This window comes from Pteropus medius, unplaced genomic scaffold, assembly GCF_902729225.1.
Source record: "Pteropus medius unplaced genomic scaffold, Ma_sr-lr_union100, whole genome shotgun sequence".
NCBI lineage: Eukaryota > Metazoa > Chordata > Mammalia > Chiroptera > Pteropodidae > Pteropus > Pteropus medius.
In genome coordinates, this window is record NW_024350923.1 from 1,023,230 (window position 1) to 1,035,029 (window position 11,800).

At 62.7% G+C, this 11,800-nt stretch overlaps 1 protein-coding gene across 1 annotated transcript; it reads left to right on the forward strand.

Moving 5' to 3' along the window:
• The first annotated feature begins 293 nt into the window (after positions 1–293).
• Positions 294–4,478, forward strand: TNNT3 (troponin T3, fast skeletal type). The gene is made up of 7 exons (XM_039840360.1): positions 294–453; positions 541–618; positions 783–896; positions 989–1,098; positions 1,244–1,334; positions 2,736–2,776; positions 4,269–4,478. Exons 1-7 carry the CDS (start codon positions 316–318, stop codon positions 4,321–4,323), a joined length of 627 nt encoding a protein of 208 aa, XP_039696294.1. The 5' UTR covers positions 294–315; the 3' UTR covers positions 4,324–4,478.
• The last annotated feature ends 7,322 nt before the right edge of the window (positions 4,479–11,800 follow it).

The following is an 11,800-nucleotide window of genomic DNA, read 5'->3' on the forward strand; positions in this document are numbered from 1 at the left end:
CTGGCTACCTAGTCATCTCTCACCTACCCATGACCACCCATCCACCCATCCATCCACCCATCATCCATCCACCCATCATCCATCCATCCACTGTCCACATGTCTCTCCGCCACATTATCTGGCTCGCTGGTTTCCTCTCTGCCTGGTCCGTGCAGGACATCCCTGCGAAGGTGACAGGGCACACTCAGAGCTGGTCCCTCCCCGGGGTGCTGGTGACCTCACAGCTGTGCTCACCATCGGGGGAGGGGGAGGGTACTGTTCCTCGCCTGTGGCCCAGGGACCTGGAAGCCCAGAGTCCCCAGAAGGGCAGTGGCCATGGGGACGTGCCGCCTGCAGGACATCCAGAAGAAGCGCCAGAACAAAGACCTGATGGAGCTGCAGGCGCTCATCGACAGCCACTTCGAGGCGAGGAAGAAGGAAGAGGAGGAGCTCATCGCGCTCAAGGACAGGATCGTGCGTGGGGCAGCCCCCCGGGGGGAGGGGCCGCGGGCACCCCCCGGGCAGCCGGGGCTGGCGGCTGACCCGCGCCTCCGGCCGCAGGAGAAGCGCCGAGCCGAGAGGGCCGAGCAGCAGAGGATCCGCGCCGAGAAGGAGCGAGAACGCCAGAACAGGCTGGCGGTGAGGCTGGCGCCCCTCCCGCCCGCCCCGCAGAACCCCCGCAAGGGGGCCGCCCCCGACTGTGGCCTGGAGCTTCCGGACAGTTCCGAGCCCAGGCGAGCCGGGAAGCCCGCCCGGGGGGCAGCTGGGGCCCAGCCCTGAGGCCCTGCGGACGGTCTCCGCAGGAGGAGAAGGCCCGGAGGGAGGAGGAGGATGCGAGGAGGAGGGCCGAGGACGACCTGAAGAAGAAGAAAGCCCTGTCCTCCATGGGCGCCAACTACAGCAGCTACCTGGCCAAGGTGGGTGTGGCGCCCGGGCGCAGCCCGCCTCCGCCTCCGGCCGCAGCTCCGCGCCCCTCCTGAGGCCAGGCCCCCCTTCCGTGTCCCCTCAGGCTGACCAGAAGAGAGGCAAGAAGCAGACAGCCCGGGAGATGAAGAAGAAGGTTCTGGCGGAGAGACGCAAGCCACTTAACATCGACCACCTCGGCGACGACAAGCTCAGGTGGGGCGGGGCTGTGCCACCTTCTCCGGGTCGGTGTCAGGCCACCGAGGCCCGCTCTCGGTGCTGGCCGCAGGAGGGCAGCGGGTGGCCTGGGCCCTGCTTTCTGGGACTTATCTGGCCAAGCCTGACCTTTGCCGCTTTGCAGGGACAAGGCCAAGGAGCTGTGGGACACCCTGTACCAACTGGAGACTGACAAGTTCGAGTTTGCAGAGAAGCTCAAGCGCCAGAAGTACGATGTGAGTGCCACCCCCCTGCCCTCAGCCGGGCTCGTGCCCCACCTCCCCACGCGCCCACCGACCTGGCCCTGAGGAGCCCACACACGCTGTCCTCACACACGGACCCTGGCCCCCTGCTCCTCCAGCTGTCCCCCGAGGGCGGCCCGCGGCAGCCGCAGGGAGGGGCCTCGGGTTTCTGAGTTGCCTGGAGCTTGTAGACGGTCCCCAGGGGGGCACTCGGTTCCTCTGCTACCAGGGTGTCACCCCTCGCAGTCTGCTCCGCAAACCCAAGTCCTGGCCACACCAGCACCGGCTGCCTGTTCCCTCAGGGCCCCCAGGAACCCAGCTCCGAGCAGGCGGGGTGCCACACTCTCGCCCGGCTGGGGCCCGGGACTGGGGGTGGCCGCCCGGCGTCGCCCGAGAGGGCCCATGACTCGGAGCAGCAGCCATGTGCGGACGCCGCCCCTGAGGCCACGTGGGCCACGGTGACCGCTGCGGGAAGCCCAGGCTTCCTGCCGGCCAACAGGGTCCGGGCTTGGGGGTCAGCACGCCCCTCTGTCGGTTCTCCCCGGAGATCGGCCTGCAGAAGCGGGGTTCACCCGCGTAGAGCCAGGGCGGCCTCACTGTGCTCAGCCCATGGAGGGTCCCGCGGGCCCGGGCGAGCCCCGCCGCCCACCCAGCCCCGTAACCAGCTCGGTCTTTCCAGATCATGAACCTCCGGGCCAGAGTGGAGATGCTGGCCAAGTTGTAAGTAGCCGAGTCCACTCTGGACCAGGCTCATGGTGTGCGATGCACGGTGAACTCTCGCATGGCAAAACTCTGGGTCAGAGAGGATGTCGGCGGCAGCGGGCACGGAGGCGACGGGGGCCTCCCCTCTCCTCCCGCCCCCAGCTTCTCCCTCCTTCTGGCAGCCAAGTGGCTTCTGAGGCTGGCCTGCCGTCCTTGTGGGCAGCTGGGGAAGGGCCTTGCCTTCCCCGAGCCCCCCTCTGGGCAGTCAGGAGCGGGGAACAGCCGGGCCAAGGGGTGAGAGGGGACTCTGAGCTCAGCCCCCAGAGAGTCGGGGGCTCCGTTAGCAAGCCGCACCTCCCGCCCCGTGCCCCCTGCCCCACATCCCGCCGCAGGCTGGAAGGTAAGTGGTCAGCTCTGGAGCTGCTGCGTGTCAGAGCCCAGGTGTCCAGTGCACGCCACCAACAGTAAGTCAGGCACGAGCCTGAGGGCCAAGAGACGGTGTCCTCCGGCCAGAGTGGCCCCTGTGTGGCGTCGAGGGGGCCAGGGCCGTGGCCGGAGCCTATGCCAAGGAGGGCGTGCTGGCCCACGCCCTGCCTGGCCCGCCGGACCCGTCACGGTAAGTCCCCGTGCCGGACCCGTCGCGGTAAGTCCCCGTGCCGGACCCGTCGCGGTAAGTCGCCGTGTTGTTTGCAGATCACCAATCTCAGGAGCCGCATCGACCAGGCCCAGAAGCAGTGAGTAGCCCGGCCGGTCCCCCGCTCTGCACTGGGCAGGTGGCCCCACAGGGACAGCCGCCACCGCCCACCAGGGGCCTGGCGCTATAAGCTGCTCCCAGCGGCAGCCAGCCCTCAGCAGGGCAGTAACCAGACTAACCGGCCACTCGAGCAGCGTGTCCAGGCCCCACGCCCCTGGACACACGGCCCCCTTTCGCCCTGTCCCAGGGCCCAGGACTATGGCAGATCGGGGGGCGGCAGGAGGCCCCTTCCCTGGGTGTGAGTGGCTCTGGGTGTCCTTCAGACTGGCCTGGCAAAGCCAGACTGGGCCTGGACTTGTCACCAGCCCTCCGCGCCCTGTAAGGTCAGCCCTGGGGTCCGGGAGACCCATGGCGACTGCACCGGAAGGGCCCAGGACAGCCAGTACTGCCCACCCCGGGGCCCACGCTCCACTGCCACCCACCCCTGGGTTAGTTGCCAAGCCTGGTCCCTGAGCTGGTCACGTGCGAGAGTGCACTGTCCCCAGGTCAGCCTGGAGTTGGAAGTGTGAGGTTTTTCTCTGCTTCCTTGCTGCTCCCAGAGACGAGGTCCTTCTCCTGGGGCCAGGGGGACGGCGGGGTCACACTAGAGAAGGCGACACCCCATGTTCCCTGGCAGGGGTTGACACAGCATGGCATGCGTGTGCATGTGTGTGTGTGTATGTGTGTGTGCATGCGTGAGCTCTCAGGCCGGTTCCTGCAGGATGTGGGCCAGTGGCCATTATCGCCAGGCCTTCTCTCAAAGTCAGCCTTGGGGACTGCACGGCCTTTCCCAGACAGTTGTCCAAACGGCCAGCATCTGGGCTCACACACCATGGTCGTCCCAACCCCCTCACCTAACCCAGCACCCAGCTCCCTCGGACAGAAGGGGCAGGCTCCCAAGGACTGCCACTCCAGGGTGCTGACCTCCTGACCCCAGGGTCCAGCTCTAACCGGTGGCCAGAGGACGGAGACAGAGGCCTCCCAGGTCCTGAGCCGATCTGCCGGGCCTGGCACCCTGGGGTGAAGGGCCAGAATGTCCCGCTGCACCTGAGGCTGTGGCCCAGCGCGCATGCTCTTTTCAGGCCAGAGTGCCTGGGAAGGAGACAGCCATCCGCAGAGGCGGCTTCCTGAGCAGCCTGGGGTCAGCCCTAAGTGGGCCCCTCTCACAGGAAGGGAGGGAGGGCCATGGTGTCCCCACTCAGGGCCAGGGTGTCCCTGCTGGCTGAACTGGCCCTTCTAACCATACTAGCCGCCTCAGCACAAGGCCACCCAGGCCCCGCTGGGCCAGGTACAGGTGAGTCGCTTCCGCTTGGATGAAGCTAGGAAGGTGCGCAGGGGGCTCTGGGGGCCCAGCCGGGCCCACTGCCCTGCCAGCAGCCTGGGCGAGCAGAGACGTCAGGACCGGGGGCCTGTGACAGGCTGGAGAGGGGGCTCGGCCGGGGTCTGGTGCCGCACAGCCCGGAACTCAAGACCGACTTGCTTCCCGCTTACAGCAGCAAGAAGGCTGGGGCCACGGCCAAGGGCAAAGTCGGAGGACGCTGGAAGTAAAGCGGCTGCAGGGCCCCGAGGCGGAGACCCCTGGCGTGTGCCCGCACGGCGGCGTCCGGCCCCTCGGCCCGGGGGCAGGGTGCTCACTCCATGTCTCTGTCCTGGCTGCCCCCACCTTCTGGGGTCTGTGAATAAAGTGACCAGACTCCCCTCCACTGGTGTGCGCTGGTTCATGGATGAGGCCCCTGGGGGGGGATGACGAGGGGCTGGGCTGAGGGCCAGGAGGGCAGTGGGGGCCCGAGGGACACTGGCTGCTCTTCTCAGGGGGACTCCTGGGCTGTGGCCGGACTCGCCCTGGGGTGCTGGCCACAGATGCTGCACTGACTCTGCTGGCGGCTTTGCCCCTAGAAGTCCCCTTGGTTGCCCCTCTTCCCACCTTGGCCGAGGGCCTCGCCCCCACCCCGGGGCAGGCCCCCCAGCCTGGTCAGCTCTGTGCTGGTCTGGAGGGGGTGGGGGGGGACCCGGTGCACAGTGGAAGGTTTCACAAACGTCCCCCAGCAATGTGGGGCAGAAGGGGCGCGCCGGGGGTGGGGGTGCAGCTGGGGCTCCCTGAAGGCCGGAGGGGGAGGGAGGGAGGTGGGGGAACAGCGCCTTCCACAGAGCAGCCCCGCACACAGACTGCTCTTTCCACATGATACGCGAACACAGAGCACACTGTGTGGTGGATTTGAAAGTCCTGACTAAACGGAATTATGGAAAATATAAATCAGAAAAATTGGATCAAGATGCACAGCCTCGCACAGCCAGGTATTCACGGGGCGAGCTTTCCGGAGCTGCCCCTCCGGGAAGGCGCTGCAGGAGGGGGTGGGGAGCAGGGGGGTCGGCTGGCGCCCAAGACAGAGCCCAGAGAGCGCCTGCACACACGTGCACCCCAACACGCGCGCAGCGTGCCCCCAACCCCACAGGCTGGACTGAGTGTGGTAGGTGTGACTGCACAATGTGCACCCCAACACACGCGCAGCGCGCCCCAACCCCACTCGCTGGGCTGTGCGCGGCAGGTGGGAATGAATGCACCGAGTGGCCACGGTGCTTCGCCGCAGGGTCGCGAGGCGGCGCGGCGTCACGTGACCGGCGGCGGGGCCCACGACCGCGGGCAGCACCCCGCGCACGCGCACACGCGCCGCCAAGGTGATGGAGCCGCGTGGGCGGCCGGGGCTCGCGCTGCCGCGGGGGCTGGGGGGCCGTCGCTCCCCAGTGATGCAGCTGCAGAACCGCGTGACGTCACTGGCAGATGGCGGGACCACGGCGACCCCGAGCGGGCCGGGACCTGAGTGGGGGGCTCCGGAGCGCGCCCCTGGGCACTGGGCGGTCAGGGGCGGGTGGGCCCGACTCGCACAGAACAGGCGGGGCGCGGAGGCTCGCGGTGTGGGACCCGGGGAAGATCCCCGCAGCCCCGCGAGGACCCCGGGAGGCTCCCCCATTGGCAGACGCGTGGGAACGCGGGGTCACCTGCGGGACATCCTCCCGGATGGCAGCGGAGACCGCGGTGGGGAGCAGGAAGCACCCGGGGCTGCAGGGGACGCCAGGTCGGGGGACAAAACCCCGGGGCGGGGCGCGGCCCGGCCGGGCCCGGCTCAGGACCGCTGGGCCCCCAACACTTTTGTTAGAAGGGGCGGGCAAAGTCCCGGACCTTAGTAAGTTAAACATCAAATGCAAGAAGGTACAAAAGGAAGTCAAAAACCAAAGAGAAACAGGACCGCGGAGAGGGTACGAAAGAGACTATAAGAAGCCCAGATTAATGGACGAGACCAACGGCCAAAACCGCGAAGGGACACGGCAGTTATTACCCAGAAAGAGAAGACGCAAATAAACACCGTTAGGGGGGCGGGAGGGGCAGGGAGCTCGGAGGCGAAATGAGGGGCGAAGGGACACCACGAAGACCCTCGTCACCATTTATTTGAAAACTAGATAGACTGGCCGGTTTCCAGGGGGGAAAGTGACCGACTGGATTGACTCAAACTGAAGTGGAAAACTTGCACCGGTTGATTTCAGTTTAAAGACGTTGAACCAGAGCTTAAATATCTTCCCACCAAAAAAGTAAAAAAATACTGAGGATTTTTTGAGTTACATTCTGAGGCAGGGTCCTCTCTGATGCTAAGACCTTCGTATCAGCAAACGGACCGATGTGGCACCTCGTGAAACAGTTAAAAGCTCGTGCGGAGGAAGCTGGATGAAGCCGGATGGCGATGTCGGCTCTACCTCAGGAAGGCACGGCCCCAAACCCACAGCGAACGTCGTGACAGTGACATGTGACATTCTCTGTAGTGTCACAGTAAGGTGGGAATGGCACCGTCCCGGCGTCCCCTTCGCTGTCCCTGATGGGGAGGAAAAATTATCCCCTACCCTTCTAGGTTCTTCTGGCGGCTCAACTCATCAAACAGACACGAGACAGACGGGCAGTGGGGAAACAGGTGAACGTTTACTACCGTGCACACCTCCCGTGGATGGGCCCAGGAACGCTGGCATGGGCCCTGAGCCACTGTCCAAGATGGCGCGGCCCCCGCCCTAACCGCCACCTTTAGCCGAAGACAAAAGATGTGAGGGTGGGGAGCAGTTATGGGGGGGGGGGGGGGTCCAGGAAGAGCACAGGAAACGGGCATGCACATTTACGTCTGTGCCTTCTCCTGTGACAGCAGTCTCTGGGGATGGAACCGGCCTGCCCTTCCTGGCACAGGCGGGGAGACACACTTTACAAGTGGCGACTTCCCTCGCAAATGTAAATGATCTTTCACAAAGGGACAGCTGCTGCTTAGATTACCCAGGTTCTCACACGTAGGCTGTTTCTTAAAATGAACCGGCCCGAAACAGCCAATGTCCCCCAAACAGGCAGATTTCGGGGTGACAGACTCTCTGCTCCCCTTCATCCAGGTGTCCCGGCCAGAGCTATAGGACAAGAAAAAGAAACTATAAAAAAAAATTAAAAGAATTAGTAGGCAAGGAAAAAATTATCTTTTATTAATCCCTTAAAAAAAAAACAAAACCCAAAAATACAAATATGTGTCTATAAGGGAGCTCAAGAAAATGGGCAATTCTCCTTCATGAGCATTGGGGACACTCAGTACAGGCGCACGAGGGCACAGACCGAAAATGGGAAGAGTTAGGAGATGTTTAAGATGCCGTTTACAGCACAGGGTGATGTGTGAGTGACTCTGACAAGCCGTGCAAGGCCATTGCAGAGAGAAGATGCATGGACTGGAAAGTGTTTTTGTTTTTGTTTTTGTTTTAAAAAGACCTAAATAATGGGAGACTGTCACTAGGTCTCATGAGAGGAAGATGCAGTATCTCAAAAATGTTGATTCTCCCCAAATTAGCCTATGGGTTCAAGGCCACTCGGCCACATTCCAACAGAGATTCGCGTGCGAATCCGGGCGGATTCTAACATTCCTCTCACAGGACAGCACGGCTGGGGCTGGGCTGTTGGCCCCCCGAGGGACATGGCGGAGAGAGTCCCACGGACACCGAGAGACTTGGGGGGTGGTGTGGATGGCGCTGGCACAGCTGCCCAGCCGTGGAGAACAGACAGCGAGGCGGCCACCGTTGTGCCGTCCACCCCGAGTCAAGCCCTGCTCACTTCAAGACCGGAGTCTGAAAAAGAAGACCTCAAACTTTCAGGGGAACAACTTTGGGACAGTACCAGAAGGCCCTGCTAACGGGGACCATCGCTCAGATGAAATCCACGAGTCATCGAACGAGAAACAGATAAAGTCCACAGGACGAGGGCTAAGAACAGAACCTTCTCTGCGTCACGAGACAGCACGAGCCCAGGGAAAACGCGAGCCGCGTCTCGGGAGGGGGCGCGTGGACATGTCCCCGAGGAGGACTCTGCGCTGGGTGTCCACAGGGACCGTTAGGGTCCCGTTTAAGGACAGGCAGGCCACCCGAGCCGCTCACGGGGCAGACGGCCTGCGGGGTCAGCAGATGTAAGACGAGCAGCAGGTGGGACGCTGGACACGGACACCACGAGACAGCCGCCTGTCCACACGAACCGATGGAGGAGCGCAGGTGGCAGGCAGGGCTGGGGCGGCTGTCGTCACGGAAGGGGGCTCGCTGAACCAGGTCTGGAAGCGGAGACCCCGGGCGGCCAGTGCTCACGTGGAGGCGGCGGCCAGGGGCACGGGCCGGCCGTGTGCGGTCGGCGTGGGCTGGCCCGCCGGTTCTCCCGCCGGGCACCCCGACCACTGGCAACCCCCGAAGCCTGAGCACGGCCCCGAACCGCCCTCTATGGAGCCGTGAGTGGGGCCTGCACACGTAAAAGGCCAGCGGCTCCAGGTCACTGAGGCCCGGGCGCCGAGACACAGCGCTGGGGACGCTGAGGCAGCTGTGTAGGGGACACCACGGCACGCGACCCCTTGCACACGCTCTTCTCAACACGCCCGTGAATTACACACGCCTGGACGTGAGGGGCACACACTTCAGATGAGTGATCCCCGGGAGGGACGGAGCCCACGGCCAGGGGGTCGCCCCGAACGCAGAAACGGCGGCCAGGGGGTCGCCCCGAACGCAGAAACGGGTTCCTCCCATCTTGTTTCTCAAGCCTGGGGGCGGGCGGGTGAGTGAGGCCTCTTCCTATGTTTTACTTTTGCCCTCTGCTCTACCTTAAACAATCCACGACCATAAAACACCGGGAAGGACGTTTGCTGAGAACAGATTCTTATTTCTGAGGCCCAAACAAAACAAAACCTCGAAGGGTAGAAGACGACGAACAAGCACTTCCTTCATCTGCCCGTGCGATGGCCACAGCAAAGGGGCCTGCTGTCGCCATTACCGCCCGGCCCGGGCCTGGAGGCTGCAGACAATGCAGGAGACGCGGAACGGAAGCGAGCTGAATAACTCGGGGAAGGGGGGGACCCCAGCGGCCTTCCTCGGGGCCCCAGAGAGCGGGCGGAAGGGAAGGGCTTTCAGAATGATGAGAGGGTTTAGGAAGGCCGCCAGATGCAAAACACATATTTCAAATCAATATTGCTTACTATTTTCCAGCAACGGCCGGTGAGAAGATAAAGTAGAATAAAAAACATTCCTTTCTCAAACAAAAGACGACACGAAGCCAAGAGCATAAGACACTTGGCAACGGCCCCTAAGGCACGCTCAGGGTCTGCAGGAAGAAAATGGAAAACTTTAATGAGAAATACATAAAGAAAATTTGAAAAGAGAGGGGGCAGAGAGAAATCGCATCACACGCTGGCCAGGAGGTTTATAAGAGTCAGCTCTTTCCAAGTGAACTTGCAGGCGTGCCAGATTTTCAACCAAAATTCTAACAGGATTTATTTGAGGGTGAGGGGTACGCTGGGGGTGGGCCAGGGGTGGGGAGGCTGTTGGCGAGATGAATATCGAATTCATATGGAAGAGAAGACAGGCAGGAAAAGCTCAGAAGTTTTTGAAAATTAAGAGCAGGCTTCGGAGGCGAAGGTAACGTGGCTGGTGAGCCCTGCTGGGCGGCCACCCCTGCCTGCCCCAGAGCCCTCGCGGCGGCCAGGGGGTCAGCGCCTGCCCGCCAGCACCGTCCAAAGCCCAGAGAGGCCTGCGTGGCGTCCCAAGGTCACACGGCCACTGACCGCTTCATGCCCCCCACGGCAGCTGCCAGTGTGATTCTGTGCGCACACACGAGCGGGGGGCCTCGCCCTCAGGACGGGAGGGGGTGCTGGGGTGGCCGAGAAAGGAGGTCGAGGAAGTCAGGGACGAAAGACAGGCATCCCGTGACAGCGTCCCGCCACACCGAATCCGAAAGCACGTGTCCAGGAAACTGGGAGAGCTCAGAGTGAGGAAAAGAAGCTGCTCGAAGTAAAACCAGAGGGAGAAGCAGGTCCGTGTCGCGCTGCTTCCGTGCCGGGGAACGAGGTCCGGGCCCGCCAGCCACGCGGGCACCGCGGAGGCAAAGGCCGAGCCCGGCCAAGGTCACTGCTCAAAACTGCTAGGTTTCTGGCTCGTCACGTGTAGTCGAGACGGGAGGACAGGAACCACGCTTGTCCTCCTGCTTGAAAGAGCCCGACACCGACGACGACGAAAGTAAACGATCAAAGCACACACAGCAACGTGTTTGTCGAGGCCGTGGACATCAGGCAGTGACCGGCCGGGTCCCCGGGAGAGGGGAAAGGGTCAGGCTGAGCCCCGCAACTGCCCGGCTGGCCTCCCCGAGTGCTTCCAGGCCTCACTGTGGGAAGGGGGAATTTCCGGGGGAGCCCAGCTGGATCCCCGAGTTGATGAGAGAGAGCTGAGGGTCTGGGGGCACCACGGACACTGACGGGACCGAGTCTCAGAGAGGGCAGAGCGTACGGGAGAGGCCCCGGGGGGCCTGCAGCGGCGCCCCGCCACACCCAGCACGTGTGGGGTGGGGGGCTGCCCAAGGCTGGGGAGGGGACCGCTCGGCCGGACTGCAGGGGCCAGTGCCTGCAGCCCACACGGGGCTGGGGAGGGGTCTCGGGGCTGCCACAAGAAAGACCTTCTAAATCTAAAGACACAGATAACACGAAACGTACACGAAGCAGAACGTGTCGGGAACAAAAGGGGCAGCAGACACGCGCACGGTCACAGCCGGGTCTCTGTGACCCTCTCGACAGTTAGCCGGACGAGCAGGCAGAGACCCCGCGAGAACGCGGGGGGCCCCAGCAGCGCCAGCCAGCTCACTCGACGGGCGTTCATGGAACACTCCGCTTAAACACACATTCCTTCCGAGTGTGCATGGGACACTTACCAACTCAGACCACGTTCTGGGCCATAAAACAAGACTTAATAAGTTGAGAAGGATTCAAGTCACACAAATTATGTTCTTTGACCATAAGGAATTAAATTATAAATCAATAACAGAGAGAGCCTTGGAAACGCCTCAAATATTTGGAATCTAAATAACACACTTCTAAATAACCCATGAGTCAAAGGGAAATCAAAGGAAACTAGAAAGCGTTCCCCACAGAAAGAACATGGAAAAACACACACAGAGAGCAGCGCAGGGGACACCACGATGGCAGAGGGGACGCCGCCAGGCGCCCGCATCCTCGAGTGAGAAAGGGCCAGTGACTCCCGCCTGCACCTTGACGCAACTCGGAAAAGAAAAGCAGGTTCGCCCCGAAGTACGCACGAGGAGAGACAGGGCAGGTCCATCTGGTCGATGAAGTGGGCAACGTAAAAACAAGAGGGGAACCCCAAAATCGAACCTCGACTCCGTTCTCTGAAAACATCCATGGACACGATAAACCTCTAAGCCAGTGCCGGGAGGGAGGGCGAAGGCACGCGACGCGCCACACGGACGTCGAAAGAATGGCAAGGGGACGTTCTGAGCCGCCGTGTGCCACGACACGCGACACGTGTCTTGAAAAACACGAAAGACCAACGAGCTCACTCAGAGGACGCGGTGGCCGGGGGAGGCCTCCTCCATCCACCGAAGAACGGACAGTGGAGTTGACAATTTCCTGCAAAGAATACTCTGGTGGACTAACAGCGATCGCACGCAAATTCTCCAAAGCCCCCGACTCGTGCTGTGAGG

What these genes read in the sequence shown, in the direction of transcription:
- TNNT3 (XM_039840360.1), top strand. Translation starts at nt 316, where the DNA reads ATGGGGACGTGCCGCCTGCAGGACATCCAGAAGAAGCGCCAGAACAAA. An exon ending in AACGCCAGAACAGGCTGGCG is followed by an intron (nt 619 to 782) that starts GTGAGGCTGGCG and finishes CGGTCTCCGCAG; the next exon opens with GAGGAGAAGGCCCGGAGGGA. An exon ending in TCAAGCGCCAGAAGTACGAT is followed by an intron (nt 1,335 to 2,735) that starts GTGAGTGCCACC and finishes TGTTGTTTGCAG; the next exon opens with ATCACCAATCTCAGGAGCCG.